Genomic DNA, 22,543 nt, shown 5'->3' with positions numbered 1-22,543 from the left:
GATGACTTTAAATGACAACCTCAGGCATTTCAAAACAAAGGAAACATCATCACAAACAAAAATCCACACCAAAGAGAGCTTTAAACTTAAAGGTCCAGTGTGTAGGGTTAAGACCAAAATAAATGGGACATGGACGTAGCACCTCTTGTAGGTGGGGTGGAGCAGGGTTTTTTACCTGCTACACAGACTCTGTTTTTACTGCATGTGGTTGCTGCCAGCTTCACTGTGTGCATATCGACTATATTATCTTCAGTTGATTATTATGGACCTACTCTTCTGTGGACACGCTGCAGCAGACGTGTGGTGCCACGTCCTGTGTATTTCAACCACATGTAATGTCGAGGTTGCAGAACTGAAACTTCTTCTGTGTGCCAAGCATGCAGGAGAACAACGGTGGCAGACACGAAAATGTGAATGAAATGGGAATGTGAATTGTACTATCTAGAGCCAGTGTTTTGGTTTGTCTTCTCTGGGCTACTGTAGAAACAATGTGGCAGACTCTACGGAAGAGGTCAGGCTCCTGATGTGGAAATAAACATAAATAAACAGTGTTGGGCAAGTTACTTTCAAAATGTATTACTAGTTACCTCCATTTGCAAGCAATAACTTACTTTATCATATTACACTCTGTGTAGAGTAACAAGTTATTTGCTACTCTACTTTTGCTTTACTTTCACCAAAATGAACTCAGTAGAACTAATGTTGATTTTAAATGGATGAGGGTCATGTTGTTTCACAGCAACCAATCAAAGCACAGAAGCTCCAGTTTATTACAGTTCATTTCAAATTCAGTGCTGCGCAGGTCTGACCCATTCATGCATTCTTATACAGTGGTTACCACTTTGTATTGAAATCCCCTGCTTATGTTAAAAATAGCATGATGATATAGAACAACTAAATAGGATTGACTGTTTAAAATAAATGAATAACTCTGGACACAGGGAGGGTCAGACAAAGATCAAAGCTCAAAGGAGGAAACGGACAAGGACATCTTGAGAAAACAAAACTTTATTGATGGTTATTGATTAGTGGAAGAACCATAGTACATGCACATACAATGACTGGGTAGGAAGCCTTGTTTTGAACCACAACACCTACTGGAAGCAGAGCTTGTATAAAGTAGTTGCGGAGTCAGACATTCAGCATAGTGAGGACTACGAGTTGTCCCATTTCTGATCGACACAGACGGAGGTTAGAACCAGCGGAGCCGAGTGGCCCCTTGGCTCTTACTGCTGCCTTTTTAATAATGTGATGCATCTGAGAGATTTTCCTATCTAATCAGTTATAAATACAAAAAGGGAGATATGTAACAACACCACTAATTGGGAATAGTTGTAAACAGAATGTGGCACAGGAAGCGGCCCGTAGGCTGGCTTGCAATGCAGCCGTAGCAGAGCTCCTGATGCCCACGTAGTGCTTTTCAAATACACTACAGATTTATTACCATTAACTTCTATTTACATCATACTGTAGATTAGCCTGTTCACAAATCATTTATTTCTCATATTTATTTCATATTATAATATTCAAACAGTTAATTTTCAAAGAGTAAAGGTTGTGTTTTAGAAAATAACAATTAGTATGTCACATTAAGAAAGAAATGAGAGGAAACAGAAAAAATACAGAACTGATAATAAAAAAAGTTACAGAAAATTACAACTACAGCACTGATATGTCTCAGGTTTATCTGAAAATGACAAGTGGTATGTGCAAAATGGTACAGCTGACAAAAAAATTTAATGAGAGTATCTACACTGTGATTACATTATTTGTAAAGAGTTAATAAAAATCAGAATATGATTTAATAGAAAATGAGATAGCTCGCCCTAACAACTGATCTACTCTTCTAAATCTAAAACATTATACCATTGTGTATTTCATATTAGAGAACATCTTCACTGCACAGTTCAAATATAATACATTGTTGGATTATTATTATACTGTACTTTACCCCCCCTTAAATCTTAATAATGAAAGAAAAAAAAAATCAAAACAAAATTAACAGAGATAAAATAGACACAGTGGCTTCGGCCACTGCTATATATATTTTTTTTTAAATCTCTCCTGTTATATAAAAATCATCAATTATACCAATGAATATATTGGAAGTTTATATAAAAAAACATCTATGTCTGGATGGCCAACACTACTACTCAGTACAGAAGAGAATTAGAGCCACAACACATTTTATCTTTGAATTCAAGTAAGAATTCTGTGTTTAAAGTTTTACTTTTTTCCACCAGAATTCTGACTTTTTTCTTAGAATTCTGCTATTACTATTTTTTTTTAATTCATGTGGCCCTAATTCTTTTTCATATCACAGCATGTGGACTGAGCAATTAGATGGTTGAACAGTTTAGTTGCCATGGCAATTCTTTTTTTTTTTCTTTTCTCATCTCATAATTCATATCTATGTAGAATCTTGTCTATACACATAAACATGCCAGATATGTCCATCAGAACCTTTGGCTTGAAGTGACGTTTGATAGAACCACATTATTCAGTCAACAAATCTACAGGCTGAATGACGTGCTGACTCACACCATTCTCTCCCTAAAAAGGAAACTAAACTACACGTCAACTATCTGTGGAAGCTGAGAGCAGCTGTGATTGCTAATACTTGTTGTAGTCTTGTGTTTTTTAATAAGCGGAATGACTTAATTCCTAATCATCTCAAGATAACTTATAAAAAAGCAGAGAAACTTGTTGCATTTTTTGTTGTAGTTATAGAAACATCAAACAAATAATCTTGTCATTATAAAAAAAAGCATTACAGTTACCAAAGGAAAGTGACTTAATATCTTGTAATTACAAGATGTTTATTTGTAATTAGGAGTAATTATTATTAGCCTGTCAAATAAATGTAACCATAGGAATTCCTGTTATGAGTTGCTGTAATCGAGTCAGTTAAAGGGTAACATCAGTATTTTTCAATCTGGAACCTATGTTCCCATGTTTTTGAGCCTAAGTGACTAATGGAAACATCTTTCTTTTTTAAACTGGTCCAGTATTGGACAAAAACAGGTTTCAGTGGAATCCCTGTGGCAACTGAACACAGTCAATTTATATTTATTAAAACTGCCTGTTTTTGCCACTGGCAGGATCAGATTATCATTTTAAGTGTCTGACAAAGTTATGAAAAGGATCCTTACAGAGATAGACCTTTTTGTTGAAGAGTAACCAGTAACAGCCCTGAAATCACTTTTTTGAACACAACAGACTCCATATAGACAAAAAGTTTTTTATCATCATAAAACATATTTCATTCAAAGTTAACAAAAGCAAAATAAAACTCACAAAAACTATCTCTGTTCATCTTCCACTGTTAAGTGTAAGGGATAAACGTAAGGGATTATGTTTTTTGAAAAAAGAGGCTGCCCTCTGTAGGGATCCTTTTCATAATCTTGTCAGACACTCATGATAACAATGTCAGCCTGTCAGTGGCAAAGACAAACACTTTGATTGGACATTACATTGCAGCCTGTTTCACAGCTGTTGGCTGCAGCGGTCTCGCTCAGTACTGTACCATTTTAAAACATTATTGCTTCCATTAGTCACTGGAACACAAAAACATAGGAAAACATGGTCTAGATTGGAAAATATCAAAATGACACTTGTGGCGGACTGAGTTTTTGCATAATGTTAACACCTATGTTTTGGTGTATAGTGTAATATTTGTGCAGTGAAATGTTAAAGAGCAATATCTGCCTATCACCATGAATTTCTACACAGCGCATAAGATCAGATGCTACATAGACGTTAAAGGGATAGTGCACCCAAAAATGAAAATTCAGCCATTATCTACTCACCCATATGCTGAGGGAGGCTCAGGTGAAGTTTTAGAGTCCTCACATCCCTTGTGGAGATCGGCGGGGAGAGGGGCTAGCAGCACAACTGCACACCTAATGGCTGACGGCGCCCCAGATTAAAATGTCCAAAAAACACATAATTGAAACAACAAAAAATCTCCATACTGCTCGTCTGTAGTGATCCAAGTGTCCTGAAGCCCCGACATAAAAAGTTGTTTGGAAAACTTCATTTGAACTCTGTTTTTAGCCTCATTGTAGCCTGTAGCTCTGACTGCTTCTGTGTACACTGCACTGACGTGTGTGCGCTTACATGAGACCGTGAGACATGGGCACCGTGTTCATGTGTGTTCACATGCTTTCGTTGGTCTTGCGCGCAAGTGCACACACATGAACGCAGTGTACTGGGATCTCCGCAAGTGTTGTGAGGACTCTAAAACTTCACCTGAGCCTCCCTTGGCATATGGGTGAGTAGATAATGGCTGAATTTTCATTTTTGGGTGCACTATCCCTTTAAGTTCCTGCAGGAAAAAATGACCCTTACAAGCTTGCACCTAGTAAGTCTCAGGTTAAGGTTATGCTCTTGAACATTGCTGCAGGTTAACCATCACAGCACATGCCTTGTTGGGATTTGATTTCATTTTTGGGTGCACTATCCCTTTAAACAATCAGTCAAAACACTACTTGCAGTTTCATTGGATCGCAATGCTATAGAAACAGCTTGGGTCCAAGTTTAGCTGCTGCCAGCTGTCGATCCCAAACTGAACTAACCATAGCCAGATTTTCAACTCTATCATCTATTTTCAGGCTGAATAACATGCACAATGGGCCAATCTGATTAGGCCCCCAAAAAGAATGTCTGTGGACATTGACAGAGATGTCAGAGGAGATGGGATTTAGTAATTATGAGATATTAAGTCAAATTTGAAAATGTTGTATCTGTGTGAGTGCAATGCAATTTTGTATGTTACAAAAAATAAACAGGAAAACTCAATGAAATTTGGCTACAATACATTAAGTTTTCACAACTATGCAGACATTACACAGGATTTTTTCTTGAGAAAATAGCATTATCTTTGTTTGGCAAAATAACTATTAGGATAATAAAGTTCTAATCACAAGTTAAGAGCTTGTTCTCAGGTAACAAAACAACAACAACAAAAAAAAAACAATGTTGAGTTCTCAAGATAATGGACTTAATTATAGCAATAATGGCTGTTCTCAGCTTCTCCTACACACCCACTCTGCCCTTAAAGGTTCAGAGAAGAACTTTTATCCATGTCCGTGTTTTCCAAGGCGTCTGTACTTCCTCCCAAACCAAAAAAATAATAATAAAATAAAACTATCATTGCTAAACCGACAGAGGAAGTGCCAAAGGAAGCTGAGAGAAGAAAAACAACAACACTTGACTAGCATAGTCACTTTAACACTCTTACAAAACATAAAAACCCCAAAGTGTGACTATGACCTATCTTACAGGGTTGGAGTTCTATACAAGCCCTAACAATTTGATTTTGATAAATATTTCATTTGTGTCCTAATCATTACTCTAGCAGCTTTCTATTAGTACCATGGAAAAACCTCTACAGCTGATAATCTAAGTTTAAATCTTTAGAAATTAAAAACCCACAATATCAAAATACACAGCACAAAATATCTGAGGTATAAGATGAAAAATATCAGCTGTCATTTTATTCTTTTTTTGTACTTCTCTCTTAGGAGATGCTGAAATGATGCACAAACTGCATGTATTGCAATACCCAGGCCTCAGTAACATCTCTCCTCTGATCACTCGTTCTCTGTTGTTTTCATTCGCTCACACACTCACGCTCACACACACTTTCTTTCTGTCCTGTTGGAAGGTTGAGTATAGGAGTTGGAGGTGTTGCTAATAGGGTGCGAAGCGGCTGTAGCCTCCCCGGTATATACTAGCCTGGAGAGAGGACAGCACTAGCCCCACGTCGTCGGCGTGGCTCCGAGTTTTCGCATCTGTCAGCGGGGTGAATGCGTTCTGAAACACATACAGGCATGCACGGACAAACCCAACGGTTCACACACAGAGGCACACACACCCACGAGAGAATGCACACACACATATTCATGGAAACACCAAAGAACACACACACACACATACACACATACACGCCCTCATTAGCCCCCCTTCATTCTTCACAAACTACAACTAGAGTTTCAACATTACGTTACCGTTATTCCAGTGCAAACCCATGGGGGGATGAAAAGACCAATGACCGGAGCAACCGTCATGCAGCAAGCACAGCAAGATGCTTCATGCCAGGGGTACATGCCAAGTGCTATGTGAAAGAAATCCAGTTAATACAACTGAAAAAGTTGAGTAAAATATGAATTAAAAAAAAAAAAAACAACAACAAAAAAAAACACATCTAAAGGTGATTTTAAGCAGCATGGTAACCAGGATGGGCTAAATCTTGCAGATGGATCATGCTGGTTTTCACTGGGTGGAGGGGATGGAGATTTTGAGGCAGTTTAAGCTTTAAGCAGCAGTCAGTTGAGATATATTATGAAATGTGCTTTGTTTCTGTGAAATTCACAGTTAAAAGAGAACGTTGAGAGCAGTTTCCTCTGTGTGTGTTCTGATGAAACTGCATTAATGAATAATTTTACCACGGTTTTTATTAAGCCTCATAAATATGAGGTCCAGGGCACAAATTTGTGTTGCCTAAGATATTGTATACATGACTCTGCTCCCCCTCTGATTGGAAAGTACTTGTTGTCTTCATTGGTTAGGTTTGTTGGGTTAAGGCAAGAGGAGTGGGACTGGTTAGAGTTAAAGGGAAATTTCGGTTTATTTCAACCTGTCTCCTATCGTCCTAAATTTGTTTCAAGTCACTAGTGACATAGAAATAATAGTTAGCATGTTAGCCGTTAGCCTAGATACAGCCGTAGCGTCAGATCTTTTAAAACATAATTGAACAGGCATCCTTTCAAGTGCAAAGTTAGTCCACTAAACAAGCTTTTTCTCCACAAAGACCGCCTCATATCGTTAGGATAAATGTCAGAGAACATATAGAAAAAGACATGTAAATGTGTTGTCTTACCTTCCCGGTGTGCTGCCATGTTTGTTGTTTACCATTTAGCTAAGGCTGCAACCGGTCCCATTCCTTGCAACAGAGGTATTCCTCTTCTGTGGGCATTGGGGTACAGCATTCACAGGTAACGTTACACCACCAATCTCCAGAGCTAAAGCCTTCCAGCAGCCATTCCTCCTCTGTCGTCCTCTACCTGTTGTGCCTCTCTCTCTCTCTCTCCTCCTCCGTTCTTCAATTTCAAGAAGCTCTTCGTCAGTGTATTCTGGCTCAAATAAATAAGGGCAGCCATCAAACTCTGCAAAATCAAATTCCTCCCCCACAAAGTCAAAGTCTGGCAAAAAGTCAGCCATTATTCTATAAATCTTTCATAAAATAAATGAATGAACTTTTCAGGCTACTGTCCGGTTCTGCCTTCCAGCTCTTGCTGCTTGTTCTCGCGATATTTCGGCCGTGCTTTGGGAAGCAGAGGTAAATGGTAAACACACATAAGGTTAAGACAACAACTCTGAAGACAATCTAAATGTGGAATGTTAGTATATAGGCTTTCCACATCGAGAGGCGATGGCCGCCCTTATTTATTTGAGCCAGAATACACTGATGAAGAGCTTCTTGAAATTGAAGAACGGAGGAGGAGAGGGAGAGAGAGAGGTGCAACAGGTAACGTTAGAGGACGACAGAGGAGGAGTGGCTGCTGGAAGGCTTTAGCTCTGGAGATTGGTGGTGTACCTGTGAATGCTGTACCCCAATGCCCACAGAAGAGGAATACCTCTGTTGCAAGGAATGGGACCGGTTGCAGCCTTAGCTAAATGGTAAACAACAAACATGGCAGCACACCGGTAAGGTAAGACAACACGTTTACATGTTGTTTTCTATATGTTCTCTGACATTTATCCTAACGATATGAGGCGGTCTTTGTGGAGGAAAAGCTTGTTTAGTGGACTAACTTTGCACTTGAAAGGATGCCCGCTCAATTAAGTTTTAACAGGTCTGACGCTACGGCTGTATCTAGGCTAACGGCTAACATGCTAACTATTATTTCTATGTCACTAGTGACTTGAAACAAATTTAGGACGATAGGAGACAGGTTGAAATAAACCGAAATTTCCCTTTAAGGTTAGAATGTCAGGGTAAGCCAGTCAGAGGCAGAGTAAGGCAGATCAGGGCGGGTCTTGCTTTCACAAACCTAGGACATGCAACTTTTCTTCTAGATGCAGTATTTGTCAAGCTTTTCAGAGTAGGAGTGAAGTTCTAACTGGTCAATCATTCTCAAGTGATACATGTTTAGTCCTACCTCAGACATATGAGTAAAAGCATTTTATCAACTTTCAATTAGAAATGGACCATTATTTCTGCCAATATTTAGGAGAGCTACACAGGTATCCTGATCTAACAGTTTAAGCAATAATAACCACGACTTTGGTTGCTATTAGCCTGGTGATATTGGCTATGTCTCCATTGTTTGACAGTAAGGGTGCTTTGATGACTGGCATAGAGAGGCCTTTCGCAAGCAGAGGTAACATATTACTTAGACCCTGTTTACCCTTAAAGTATTAAAATGTGTCTAGGGAGATCAGATCATAAGTAGACAGTGCAAAATACAAGTGTAAAAGACCACCAAGAAGCACTGTGATCTGATCACTTGTCTGGGATGCAACCTCCAGGGCTGAAAAATGAAGCCAAGTGCAAAAAACTGCAGTTCCACAATGGCCCCTTGAGGCAGCCTCCAACAGCAAAAACAATGGTCTCTGTAGCTGTCCAAATATGGCTTTTTGAAGCCAGAAGTGGGCTTCAAAAAGCCAAGATGGCGACAGCCAAAATGTTTAACTCCAGGTTTCAAAACAGGACTCCACAAACTACTGGGTGATATCAAGGTAGCTACATTCCTTACTTTCAATTATTTTTTAAAATACATTATCAAAGCAGGATGTGGTGGTTGTTTTGGTTACAAAGCGCCAACACTCTATAACTTGTCCATTTTATGATGAATTGAACAAAGCAATGTCTGCCTGTTCATCATTCTGCCTTATGGAAGGAGGAGTGCTGGATTCTGCTGACAGCAATCTCCAGGTGTAGTGACACAACTGCTAACATGACTAGCGAGAGTGTGGACGTAATAATTCTGCATGGGGCATTTTGACCTTCTCACGGGGATGACGTCAGCAGTATTAAAATCTAAACAAGTGGTTAGCTAGAAACCATGATACACACAGGTGTGAATAGCAGTAAGTCTCTGTTGTCCACGTGTTCAGATCATTGTGTGTAAATAGTGCTATGAAAAGTGTTTGTTTAAAACTGTGACATTGTTGTGTTTCCAGCTTGGATTGTGCCACCAAAACCAGGTAATTTAAGCCAAAACTTGATACTTTCCTAAACATTACCATAAGTGTTGTTTGTTCCTAATGTCAACCACAGCATTGTTTAATTTAAAGAAATATAAAGTTTCAACATATCCACTATATAATAACATATAAATGTAACATATCCGGGGTTTGGATTGACAGATCATGGAGACAAAAACCTTTGTTATCAATCAATCAATCAATCAATTTTATTTATAAAGCCCAATATCACAAATCACAATTTGCCTCACAGGGCTTTACAGCATACGACATCCCTCTGTCCTTAAGACCCTCACAGCGGATAAGGAAAAACTCCCCAAAAAAAACCCTTTAACGGGGAAAAAAAGTGTGACAAAAGTTTTTTATGGTACATTTGTTAATCGGACCTACACTTTCACGACTTAAACTGGATAGTGAATCAGTAAATAAATAAAACCTAAAGCTTTGGAGAAGTACACTTGGGTTCATTCTGTAATTAGTCAGTACACTGCGGTAGAAAACTGTAGTAATGTGATGCAGTTTCAAAGCACCTTGATCAGCTGTGGTGTCTAATCAATAGCAGACAGAGTGGTATGTTATTCTGGTAAAACCCTTCCACAAAGGCTGCTCTCATGTATTCTTGATCATGTCTCCTCAGAGATCCATCTTTGCTTCTCAATCCTCAATCCTCAGAGCAGAAATAAGGGCATTGGAACATCCTTCATTATGGCGGACTGGAATGCTTTCTAGGTCAAACAAGGGGTGATCGAATAAGGGACTTAGGAAAGCCTAATGCTGCAGGGCCTAATGATAGTTCAAACGTCATTTAACATTGGTCATGAGCTTCCATAGATATGCTCAAAATTAAGTAATATAACCTAAGTTGAAATAACATTTTTATCTTACAGCAGCTGCACATGGAAGGGATAAGAACTGTTTAAAATGCTAGGTGTGACATCTTTAATAAGACTTACTGGTGTATTGTATTAACAGATGATTGACACTTTAAACCTTTTTTAAGTTATTTTGTTATGTTTGCAACACGCTAGGCTATTCAGTTTGGGTGGCGTTTGCGGCTAACCAGTAATTTCGACAATCTTTCCTTCCAGTCCGCCCAGATATCTCGCTCACTTTTTTCCTTCCTCGTTTCCTCCCTGTGGCTGTGGCATCACGAGGGATTTAATTATCAAAATGACTAATTATTTCATTACCAGGGAGTGCGGGGTGAGGTGGTATCCACCAAATTAGAAATATAATAACTAACATGGACTGGGCTGCCAAGGCATGAAGACATTCATCACCTTTTACAGGCGGGATTAATGTGTCATTTGGACCGCCGTTAGCAGCACAGACAAATTCAATTAAGTTTAAGTGAGGAGATGTCAGCGCTGCAGAAAAGCTTATGCACAGCAACTGTAGAAGAGAACAGGGTGGGGGAGGAGTACCGTATGGAGGAGATGAAGCATGAGCAGAGATTGTGGAGTGCAGTTGGTGGAATTTAACAATATATTTGTTTCAAGTGTATGAACTAATAGATTTTTTTTCTAAGTGACATAAGAGAAGGCCTATTGATAGGACATATTTATATACACAGGCAGCTCCAGTCTTTTCTGCCTTTGTGAAAGACACCCTAATGGCAGCTAAATATTAATTGCTTCTAATTCTTTCATCTAAATTGCTGATTGACGTCATGTTTAGTGAGCAATCTTTGTAAAGTGCTTTAAAAATGACACAATTAGTGATGGTTACTATGAATTCTACATGATGAAAGCAAAAAAACAAAGAAACCCCCCCCAGTAATTTTCAAGGAAACCAAAAGGGTAAAATGACTCACAGGACAAGATTATGGGTTCTACTGTCATGAGGTAATCTTAATACAAGGGTATGATTTCCACTCTCCCTCCCTCAGTTTTTCTATTTTTATAGTAAAACCTTTCTGAACATGTCCTCTTACTGTCTTGCTTCTGGGTCTTACACTGGGGGTCTGCAACCCCCAGGGAGGCCAAGAGTTAGGGCAGGGGTGCTGCCAAATTACTGTTTGCAGATTTAAGTTAAAATGTATTATTATTTATTTTTAATACACAAATAAAGAAAGAAATAAAGAAATATGGCTGGAAATACACATTAATTCACATTAACAGGAATCAAACCTATTAATAGCAAAGATTAAGAAAATATTCTGTAATATTTAATCAATACTTGTAAAAAACAAACAAACAAGCAAACAAAAAACATTAAATTTACAGTACACAACACTGATGATGGACTATTATGCTATGGATCCTTGTGCAATGATTTTAGCTAGTTAGTTAGTTAGTCAGCTAGCTAGTTAGTGCAAGGCAAACTATTTAGTTAACAGTTATGCATTATTGAAACTTATTGGCCACTTCACTGTATTAATATTTTAATTGCAGGGAAAATCTTGTGAACCACAATGGATCATTTTTGAGTAAACACCAAAGCATAGAGCTACAAATGGGCATACCCAGCTCAGTCTCCTATAAAAATGCCAACATGTAATTCTAACACATTTCTTGCCCACCACTAGATTATGTGTTGTTAAGAGGTCATAAAGAGGTTGTTCAGAAGAAAAGACCTCCCAAATCATGTTATTTCTTTTTAATAATGAGTGTCTGCTTATAGTAAATATGATCCATTATTTAATTTTAGTATATTTGTTGATTTTTTGCCTATATACTGTCATGCAGGTACACAGTACTACAGTGAGCCTAAAATGTAAAGCAATTTATAATTGCTTTTTAAATGTGTCTTACTGTTTTTGATGGTGAAATAGCTCTGATTTAAGCAATGCACTCAACACGCCAACAGAGGACAAGCGACCAAATTTTAAGTTTTAACTATGTATGAATTGTTAATCCAGCAAAGACAATTTTAAATCTGGTCTCTTAAACTAATGAGGATGGTAGTCAGGGGACCATTTGACAATGTGTCATTGATATCGGTCTTCAGTCCACATTTACACAAAATAGCAATGCAGTGTCTCTCAGACATGACATTGTTACTTGAGAAAGTGAAAGAGGTTCAGATTTCTTTGGATGCAGCACTCAGCCTCTCCTGTTTGGGTAACATTCGCCATTTTAAGTTTACATTTGTCCCTGCAAAGAGAATATCTATCCTTAATAAACATTTCATATCCGATGCAGTGCACCTGCTAGAGGTTGTGAATATCAATCAGGCTGCTACTCAATACCCTTCAGTTAAATAAGTAGATTAAATATTTGTTCAATACAATAATTGGATTCAATAAGGTGCTGTAGAAACTGACCCTAAAGAATGGATTAACTAAATAAGCCTTCTGGACACAGGCCAAGGGTCAATCAAAGAGGTCAGTTGAAAGTAGTACAGTCTGCTTAGAGGGTGTGCTCCAATTATCATCATATGACAGAGAGTGCTGGAAAAACAGAATTGGGCTGATCGTCGGATCTCAGTTTGGATTCCATCCTGCTTGTGGTACAGTGGACCAGCGCTTTACTTGCAAGAATAAAGGAGGGGAGTTCACATGGTCCAGTCTACCTGTGCTTTGTAGCCTTGAAGAGGGCCATGTCCCTAAGGGTGTCTTGTGGGAGGTTCTTTGGGACTGTGGGATGCCAGGGCCATTGCTGTGTGCCTTCTATAATGCTGTGTGCATATTTTCAGAAAAAATTAAATCGGTTCTTCATTGCCAAAGGGCTGTGCCAGGGTTGTACCTTGTCAATGATTCTGTTTGAGATTTTCATGGACAAGATGAATAGAGAGTGATGAACTTAGGTTTGGATCTTTGCTTTTTAGCAGATAGTTTACTTCTGATGGGTTCATCAGTCCGCAGCCTCCAGCGCAGACCCAGGTGACGGAGTTTAAGTATCTTTGAGTCTTGTTTATGATTAAAGGCTTACATGTATTTGTGTATGAAAATAGATACATTCATCTGTAAAGATGCAACCATCACTGTCCTCATACTTTGATGCATCGTTTATGTTGGCATAGATACAGCCACTAGATGGCACTAAAGGGCAGAGTCAAAAGTTTCTAACAAACAAAGTGACGGGGAAGGCGATCGTAATAATAAACCTTTTAATGGAGGCAGCATTGTAGATGGTTGTGGTCTGTGAGGCCATTAAATACATTGCGAGATGTGACAGAAAATTACTGATTAATTCAGTTCTGCAATGTTTAGAAAGTCTTTGTTGTGTCCTATGTAGCATTTGCTTGCCTCTGATTTTTGGTGGCACAGCTCTGTTTCGTCCAAATTCGTAAGCTTTCCGAAAGCATGCACAAATACGGAGAACATAAACAGAGTACCAACAGAAGGCTCCCTCCATGACTGTTTATGTATCTAACAATCTAACATAGAGCACAATGAGCCTTTAGGGAAAAATGGAACGCAATTACTGTAGACACTGTACAATGCCGCTTTGTTGAGGGGGGAGCTCAGTTTGAAGGGGAAGCTTTCAGTTTACCAGGCGATCTAAATCTCGCCTATGGTCATGAGCTTTGAGCTGGGATTTTGCTCTACAGATCACCAACTGTGGGAATGATTGACCCCTTTGCAGGGCCTATGGGCCACTTTGTTAGTTCCACCTTAATAACACTTTGTAAAGGCCTACTATGCCTACAATATAAAGGTGAAGCATCTAATGTAATGTAGGTAAAACATTAACTTATCTCTAAAAAATGTGTTGGTTATCTTAGCATATGGCAGTCTTTACCGTAATCACACATATTTTTATGCTTTTTAATGTTTAATATAATTATGGCCAGGAAAACTCCGTTGCCGTAGTAAATTATCCAGCTTATGTTACCACTGCCTTACTAAACAACACCAAGTGTGATGATTGGTCAGATAGTCTCACTCCACTCAAGCCTGGGCTCCATGTGAAACTCTAAGCAATGTAAATACAAGCAGGTGCCATGCATGCAAGCTCAGATTTAATGGGTATTTTGGAGATTAAAAGGTAAAATGTAAATACTTTGAAAATCAGGAAGTGGTGTGAAGTATGATATGAAGAGGACCAGAAATTTAGAACAGAGATGTGTGGCAGGCATGATAGTCTTACCATGGCACCAACGCTGTATGTGGCTGCTGGAGTGAGTGTGTGGTTGTAGGGGTCGGCAGCATATACTCGTCCGTAACTGTAGAAATACATGAGATAACAGAGGATGGTTAGATCAGTCGAGTGGAGTGGACTTCAAATAACTACCCATTGGTTCTTCCTTGATATACTTACCGATTTTTATGTGATATACAGTGGGTTTATATATAAATAAAAAGGTGGGTTACATTTTATTTTTCCCAGAGATGTTATTATTGAACAATCATGTTTACGAAAAGTCACTATAAATTATGAATGTCAAACTCATAATTACTGTGCCAAAGTCACTGAGAATTATCATCCAAGTCTGCAGCTCTATGAAGCTTTATAGGCTCTTTTACCTCAGTTTTCAGTACATTGTGACTCACTGAGGCTCACAATAAACTTCATTCACAGTCCCTTAAAGGAGCTATATGTAAGAAATCTAAAGCAAATAGTCATAAAATTCTCCTAATATGTCACAGAGACTAAGGAATAATGTTCATATGACATACTGATCTCACTGACAACAATAGTACAGCCAGAATATTCGCATTTAAAAAACATTTTTACAGTCCGCAAATCATGTTTATGTTTTGAATTTGTGTTTTGGCCTGTTGCGCCACCCACCGCCTCTACCAGTCACGCAGTCAGTAGAGTCTCAGCATCAGTTACAGTTACGACTGAGCTACAGCAGCACGGCAAGCAGCATTAGCAGTGTCCCGGTACATAGCATTAGCAGCCGGCTCCTCCTCAGCTGTATCCCGGCAGCAGCGTTAGCAGTGTCCCAGTACATAGCATTAGCAGCCGGCTCCTCCTCTGCTGTATCCCGGCAGCAGCATTAGCAGTGTCCCGGTACATAGCATTAGCAGCCGGCTCCTCCTCAGCTGTATCCCGGCAGCAGCGTTAGCAGTGTCCCAGTACATAGCATTAGCAGCCGGCTCCTCCGCTGTATCCCAGCAGCAGCGTTAGCAGCAGAGAAGCCGGACTTGTTTGAACGGTCCACTGGAAAACCAAAGATCAAGGATGCGGTGACGCAGCCACGGCAGCCGCCCGTGGACAAACAAATCAGTCTCCAGCGTGCCGCTGTCCAGCAACCTCGAATCTGTAGGGGAGGGGGGGTGGACACGACTCGCGGCAGTATTTTGAATTTGAGTGCAGTAACCGTTTTGGCCACATTTTTACATACAGCGCCTTAAAGGCTACATTGTCAATTATACCCCTATGGTACAAAGGTTTTGGAATGAACTGACGACATACTGGTTCTGCTATTCTTCATATACAAGACAATTTCCATTGGGAAAATTGAAAAAAAAAAAAAAAAAAAAGAAAGAAAAGAAATTTCGAAATATGTAGTGAAAATTATGTGAGGGTAAGTCTAAATCTAATGCTTACTACCTCAAATGATGAAATATACTCATCCTTAATAACGGTAAATTACAAACCAAAATTTTTGACTTATTGTCACAATTTTGACTTAACATGAGTATTTCAGTTTTGTCAGTACAAACAAATCAATTCATTTTTTCCAGTCCTCCAAATTAAATGCCAACATATGATGTTTGTAACTGTCCTCCAGAAAACCACACTTTAGCGTCCCCTGATCTGACACCCCTGACAGAAAGAAAACATAATTTGTCAGTGCTTTCCAAAAGCGTTTCCAATCATTGTTTCAAAAACACGATGTGGTCATGATTACCACAGACCACACCCGATTACACCCAGCTATGATACTGGACAGCAAAGTCACCAGAAGAAAATGTTAACATTGTAAGTTTTGGCAAACCATAAATACTTGTGTGTGTCAATCAATCAATCAATCAATCAATTTTATTTATAAAGCCCAATATCACAAATCACAATTTGCTTCACAGGACTTTACAGTATATGACATCCCTCTGTCGTTAGGACCCTCGCAGTGGATAAGGAAAAACTTTTGTAACTTTTGTAATACATTTGTTCATTTTTTATGCATTATATCAATGTAATATCAATCTCCATTGTGTAACAGTTTAGAGTTAGCGAGTCATCTCTGTCTTCCCACATTGTAAACCAGGGTTGCCAACTTTGATCAGAGGGCCGGTGTGAGATTTTAGCCTGTGATGTAATATCTGTTTGTGCGTGCATGGTCACAAACATACATGGACATGGCGGCACTAGACATATATTTGTTTTATGGCGCAGATCAAGGTCAGTTTCATCAATCTATGGTAGTATAGTCATCTGCTTAAAAAATCCAGTAATATGTCCTGTTGTGACAAACAGAAAGATTTTAAGGGGGATTCCGGGGGTTCTGCCCTGAGAAAAGTTTTAAATTCACACAGTGAAATCCTATTTTCATGCAATTTCATACAGAAACAGATAAATTCAAGGACTTTCAATGACCTGTGTACAGGGCTGGACTGGGACAAAAAAATGCTGACATTTATGTATCTTATTTGTACTTGCAAACATTTTGAAATAAATGAATTCTTTGGCAAGTGCTTTCACCATAGGCACTGTGTACTCCAGGGCCATCTACTACCACCAGGATGTATATGAAAAGTGAATGAGCATGTCGATTTTCTAGCCTTGGTACTCTCTTCCAGGGCACGTAGGGTACTACTGAGATTTATTTTAATTTTGGTTTTTGGTAACAGCGTAGTGTATGCGTATGGCATTTCATCAATCATAGTGGGCCACCATGGCCAAAAATGCCAGGGCTATTTTTTTGTCCCTGTCCAGCCCTGCTTTATACCTCCAAGATTTCCGCAAATTATCGCGTGACATTATGATCTCGCAATCTGACAATTCCAGCTGCTGGCGTGCGCGCCGCTACAGTTCCAGTGGACATTGACGCCTGGCACGGGACGGAGCGAGTCTGCGCTGCGGCCGAATCGCGCACGCGACAGATCCAGTGGACATCCAGTATGCAGTCCAGTCAAGCCACACAATGGGCTGGGTGTAAAAAAAACAACAACAACTTGGCGACGGCGGAGTGAGATTTGTTAAACGGGCGTGAGAGAGTGAAAGTCGGTCTGGTAGTTTGGCAGACCGAGGCGCGCTCAGTTTGATAGTGTGGCAGACCGAGGTGCGCTGAGATGGGTGTAACAGCGCAGCAGGGGGAGGTGTCGACAGATCCAGCTTGGTGCAGTGACAGTTTCGTGCCAAAAGGCTTCGCCGAAGGTGCGCTAAAAGCTCGCCAGCTGAAACCAGGTCTACTGTCAGCTCAGGCAGAGCGCAGCCGGTGTAGTGGCAGTTTGACTGACCAGCGGACAGTGCGCACACGTCACCAAAACCTCACAGGCAGGTTTCCAGAATATCAGGCACATTAACAATGCAATAAATACCCACAAAAACACTATTCAATGCAACTATCTGCAATCAGCACATAAATGTATCTCTATATCGACTGTCCCGTCACATCTGATGTCAGATCAAAGGGATTGGCACTGTTTGGCACGTTTGGCACGCGTAATGGAAACCCAACCTGATTTGATTAACACAGCTGCAAACTAATGAGTTCACATCCCTCTCAGCCAACCACAAACAGCCACAGCATCAGACAGGGAGTGTATATTCAGCATCTGTCATCTTAGAAAGAAACGCAACATTGATTTACAATTGTGGTGACCTCCTCCCAGGCTACCTTTGCATCATCAGCCCGTGGAGGTCTGCTCGCAGTTCTGTATATTCGGACACTGTGAGCTTGGACCTCCCGGACCAAAACATTAGTTTCCTCCTGGGAGAAGTTTACACATATCACTTACAAATTGGCTTTCAACATAGCTACACCCAAGAGGAGACTCAAAGTTCCTGCTGCTTGTCCTTTGTCTTTGTTCTGACCGACCATACAGTCAGCCAAAACCTCCCTTGATCTGAGGCCATCTTTGATTCAGCCATCTTGTAGTTTCTGGTTGTCAGCCATTTTGTTTGTAGGCAAGAAGGCCTTTGATTCACACATACCTTTTCTCTCTCTCTCTCTCTCTCTCTCTCTCTCTCTCTCTCTCTCTCTCTCTCTCTCTCTTTCACCTTCTCTATCTCTCTCTCTCTCTCTCTCTCTCTTCCCCTCCTTCTCTCTCTCTTTTTGCTTTGTTTGTTTAATATTGCAGGAGTGAATGAATAGTAATCCTCTGCCATGTCAAGAGCTCCAAAATCCTTAAACCTTTACCATTTACATGACAACTTTGGTTATGGTTATTTATTTAACTATTGCTCCGAGTTGATACTGTGGTGTATTTTATCAGAGTGATACCATTAACTGACTATCATTTTTTGCTTGTCGGGAATAGTTCCCCACAAGGTGATTTAATGTAATTCCAGTCATTTTATCTAACATAATTTATTCTTATTATTTATAATAATTAATGATTTCTGGTAGCCATTTTTGATATTTCCCATTTATTGGAGATCTCTTATGAGGTCAGGTCCCAACATTGTTATCCAAAGCAAACTCCATGGCAGTCTGGCCAGTGATTGTGGACATATGTGTGGGCCAGAGTTTTGACTGGATCAACATCTTACTCATCATTCTTTTCCCACTCCTGTGTACAGACTCGAATGAATTTAATAACCCCAAGGGTTGTGAATAGATAGTCTAGGAAACAGTCAGAGAAAATTAGCCAAGAAAGAGTAATAGAGAGCAATAATAATAATAATAAAAAGAAAACAATAAAAACAGAAAGCATCATGAAAATAGATTAAATATACAAACAATCAAAGAATAGAGAATCAGTCTTATTTCTAGAATGAAATAGACATCAGCCGTGTTTATTCCAAGTGAGCAGCCATGCTGTGGCCAACCAGTCTACCCCCATCCCCCTTCCACCCCTCTGTGTCCTAGCCCAGTCATGATAAGGGCCAATCAGGGGCCAGGGCCTGTGCCCATAATTGAGCTGATTTGCATAGCAGCCCAGTGGTTGAAGCGATTAGAAGTTAATCCCGATTAGTTTTGGACATTGCCATTCACCATGCAGCCCCCCCAACACCCACACTCAGCCCAGCACCGTGTTTGACCTATCTTATCTCACAGCGCAGAGCCCTAACCCATCATCAGTGTGTGTGTGACAGTGTATATGTGAGAGAGTGTGTGGTAAGCTGCAAGTACAACACAAATTCAAATGCAATTTGAGTCAAATGCATTTTTAAAATGACCCTGAGGTGAAAAGATAAACATGGAAACAACATTTTTTAACAGCCCTACAAAATGGTTGGGAATCTGGTCAAATGCAGAAGGTTTCTGGATGAAATGAAGAAAGAAATATTTCCAAAAATGTACAGTTATGCAACCATAATATTGTCTTTTAATGATCTAAACTACTGCAGTTTGACGACCAAAACTGCAGTTTTCTTGATTTCTTGATTAGCAGAGTAATGATAAGTTCTTATTTGAAAGGAATTTCCTTTTGAGGTTAGCAGCAAGCACTTTCTTTCTGAAAGAAACATTAGAAGATTTCCCATGTCTATGTGATGTGTATGAAGTTAGAGTCACATTAGTAGCTCTGTGAGGCTGTAATTAAAGCTTGGACATACTTTCTGCAATGAACATCCATGGACAGCTGCAGATTCACAAGTGGATCTATTCATAGTACAACTGAGGGTCCGCGTCAGCCCCCAGCAGTAAACGGGAGGACTCACAGGTGAGCTTACTGTCCTGCGGCCGATATTGGGCCAAAGTAAAACCAAGCAGATGCTGCTGGGTCTGGAGTGAATGTCTGTTTAATATCCAACTTAAAATTAAATTCACCTTGGTGAGGAAGCTGCAGCTGGCCTGACCGGAGTGTTTTGGACTGGACTGGAGTGTCAAACAAGAGATTGGAGCATGTGCAGTCAGCGCACTTGCTATGTGTACAGTCCGTGCAGTCACAAAATATGAGCTATCTGTGCTGATGTCGGCATGGGGGTCTGTGCATAGGTGGATGATGACATTAATGTCAAGTGGACCAAAGGGGACCCTTACAGACATACCGAACTATGAATTGGGCCAAAGGCACAGTGGTGCTTTGAGTTAAATGCCAGTACCAGTATACCAACAAGCTTGCCATGAAGATGCTGACATGCCGGTGTTGAACAGGGAACATTTTTACCACGTTCATCATTTACTATGCTAACATGTGCTTATTAACACAAAACAAACAAATAACAACTGAGGCTGATTGGGAAATTTGCCAAAGAAATAAGGAAAATTATAGTTCTTACCTAAAATTCCCACCTAATGCCATAATGCCATAAATAAAATGATAACAACACTAAGATATTTGGAAAACTGGAAAAATACAGCAGTGCAGCAGTGATGACTTGTGTCTGTCTAAACCTTCCACCAGCAGAGTGATCACACTAACACTTTCACAGTCAGCAGTTCAATTCATTTCCACTGGGTGTCCACAGCTTGTAGGCTCACAGAAGGGTGTGTCTGTGACAACCAATCACATCTGATTATAGAATGCATCATACCTAGCCATTAGTTCAACCACACCTCCTCACTAGGATTAAAGTTTCTGTCTTCTCCTTGCACAGGGTTGCTCTGAGAACTTTCCTAAATCTCTCCTAAGCTAGGACTCTTTACTAATTATTTTTTGGCCAAGTTAGGAGCTCTCTGAGAGCACTCTTAGAATGTTTGTAAATACAGCCCCAGATGTATACACAATGTATATGCATAAAAACACGCCTACACCTTTTTCTACACATAAACTGGTATTCATAAGGAAGAATGTGCGTACCTCACACATTGTTAAGGCCAGATGCCTCCTGCTGCTGCTGCCATCATTAGTCATTAGTTATACTTCTACTGTTATTATACACGACTATTGTCACACATGTATACTGCCAGATATTAATACATACTTTCAACATATTGTACCGCAGTAACCAGAACTATAACTATAACATTATTACTTTCAATAATGTTGTTGTAAGCTACTGTCATTACCGTCTGTCCTGCATCTCTCTCTGTCTCTCTCTCTGTCTCTCTTTCTGTCTCATTGTGTCATGTGGATTACTGTTAATTTATTATGCTGATCTGTTCTATACGACATCTATTGCACGTATGGAAGAGTCCGTCCTAAAGGGGTTTTTTGGGGAGTTTTTCCTTATCCGCTGTGAGGGTCCTAAGGACAGAGGGATGTCGTATGCTGTAAAGCCCTGTGAGGCAAATTGTGATTTGTGATATTGGGCTTTATAAATAAAATTGATTGATTGATTGATTGAATTGATCTTGTTCACGAGTGAGGGTAGGATGGAGCGGGAGACTGACAGGCGGATTGGGGCAGCATCAGCATTGATGCAGGCGCTTAACCGGTCCGTTGTGGTGAAAAGGAAGCTTAGCCAGAAAGCTAGGCTCTCGATTTACTGGTCAATCTATGTTCCAACTCTCACCTATGGTCACGAGCTCTGGGTAGTGAGCGAAAGAACAAGATCACGAGTACAAGCGGCCGAAATGAGTTTCTTCCGTAGGGTGGCTGGGCTCAGCCTTAGAGATAGGGTGAGGAGCTCAGACATCTGGGAGGGACTCGGAGTAGATCCACTGCTCCTCCACATCGAGAGGAGCCAGTTGAGGTGGTTTGGGCATCTGGTAAGGATGCCTTCCGGACGCCTCCCTTGGGAGGTATTCCAGGCATGTCCAACTGGGAGGAGACCTCGGGGCCGCCCCAAGACAGGACTGGAGGGATTACATCGCCCGGCTGGCCTGGGAACGCCTCGGGGTCCCCTCGGAAGAGCTGACGGCAGTGGCTGGGGAGAGGACTGTCTGGGCTTCTCCGCTGAGGCTATTGCCCCCACGACCCGGACCCGGATAAGCGGAGGACGACGAGTACGAATACGAGAAGGCAGCTCCCTGTTCCTCACTGTTTAATTTGATCCTGAATTGTCGCATACTATATAATGTCAGTTTTTACTTGAGTGCTAAATAAATAAATCATAGATCATCCTTCTGATGTTAAATAATAATGATGATTGAGATTTTGTTGTGATGATGGTTTGCAAAAACTTTATGAATTAGTGGTACGGATGCTACAGATATCCACAGCCATGGGGAATGACAGCTGCTCTGGTTCTGTTGGAGAACCTGCCAATGTGACGCTATAGGTAAATGCATTTCTTCTCTGCTTTTTTCACACTGACAGGTCTAATGAGCGGTGGAGGAGGTACAATTATCAATATGCAAATGGATGTTTGGCCAAATTTGGATGTGGAAATGAGGCTTATGCATGTGCACCCAGCTCCACAACAGTTGAAGTTTATAAATCATAATTAGGCATTTGTGTGGCTTTAAAAATCTGATGAAAATAATATTTATGATTTTTTTT

The 22,543-nt window shown here is 40.2% G+C and overlaps 1 protein-coding gene across 13 annotated transcripts in view; it reads right to left on the bottom strand.

The window, feature by feature from the left end:
• Positions 1-1,018: 1,018 nt before the first annotated feature.
• Positions 1,019-22,543, bottom strand: part of rbfox1 (RNA binding fox-1 homolog 1) — a 567,561-nt gene continuing 546,036 nt past the window's right edge. For 8 of the 13 annotated variants that reach the window (XM_049560284.1, XM_049560291.1, XM_049560285.1 and 5 more), the window contains 2 exons: positions 14,247-14,322; positions 1,019-5,817 (listed from right to left, as the gene is read on the bottom strand). In XM_049560284.1, the coding sequence (XP_049416241.1) occupies positions 5,695-5,817; positions 14,247-14,322 (199 nt within the window). In that variant the 3' untranslated portion in view covers positions 1,019-5,694. Of the gene's footprint in view, positions 5,818-6,011; positions 6,119-14,246; positions 14,323-22,543 lie in introns of those variants that run through there. The other 5 variants (XM_049560288.1, XM_049560290.1, XR_007447797.1 and 2 more) reach the window with 4 other exon arrangements.

Source organism: Epinephelus fuscoguttatus, linkage group LG19 (genome assembly GCF_011397635.1).
Source record: "Epinephelus fuscoguttatus linkage group LG19, E.fuscoguttatus.final_Chr_v1".
Lineage (NCBI taxonomy): Eukaryota > Metazoa > Chordata > Actinopteri > Perciformes > Serranidae > Epinephelus > Epinephelus fuscoguttatus.
The sequence above is the reverse complement of the archived record's forward strand: the minus strand, read 5'-3'. Positions and strand labels throughout refer to the sequence as shown.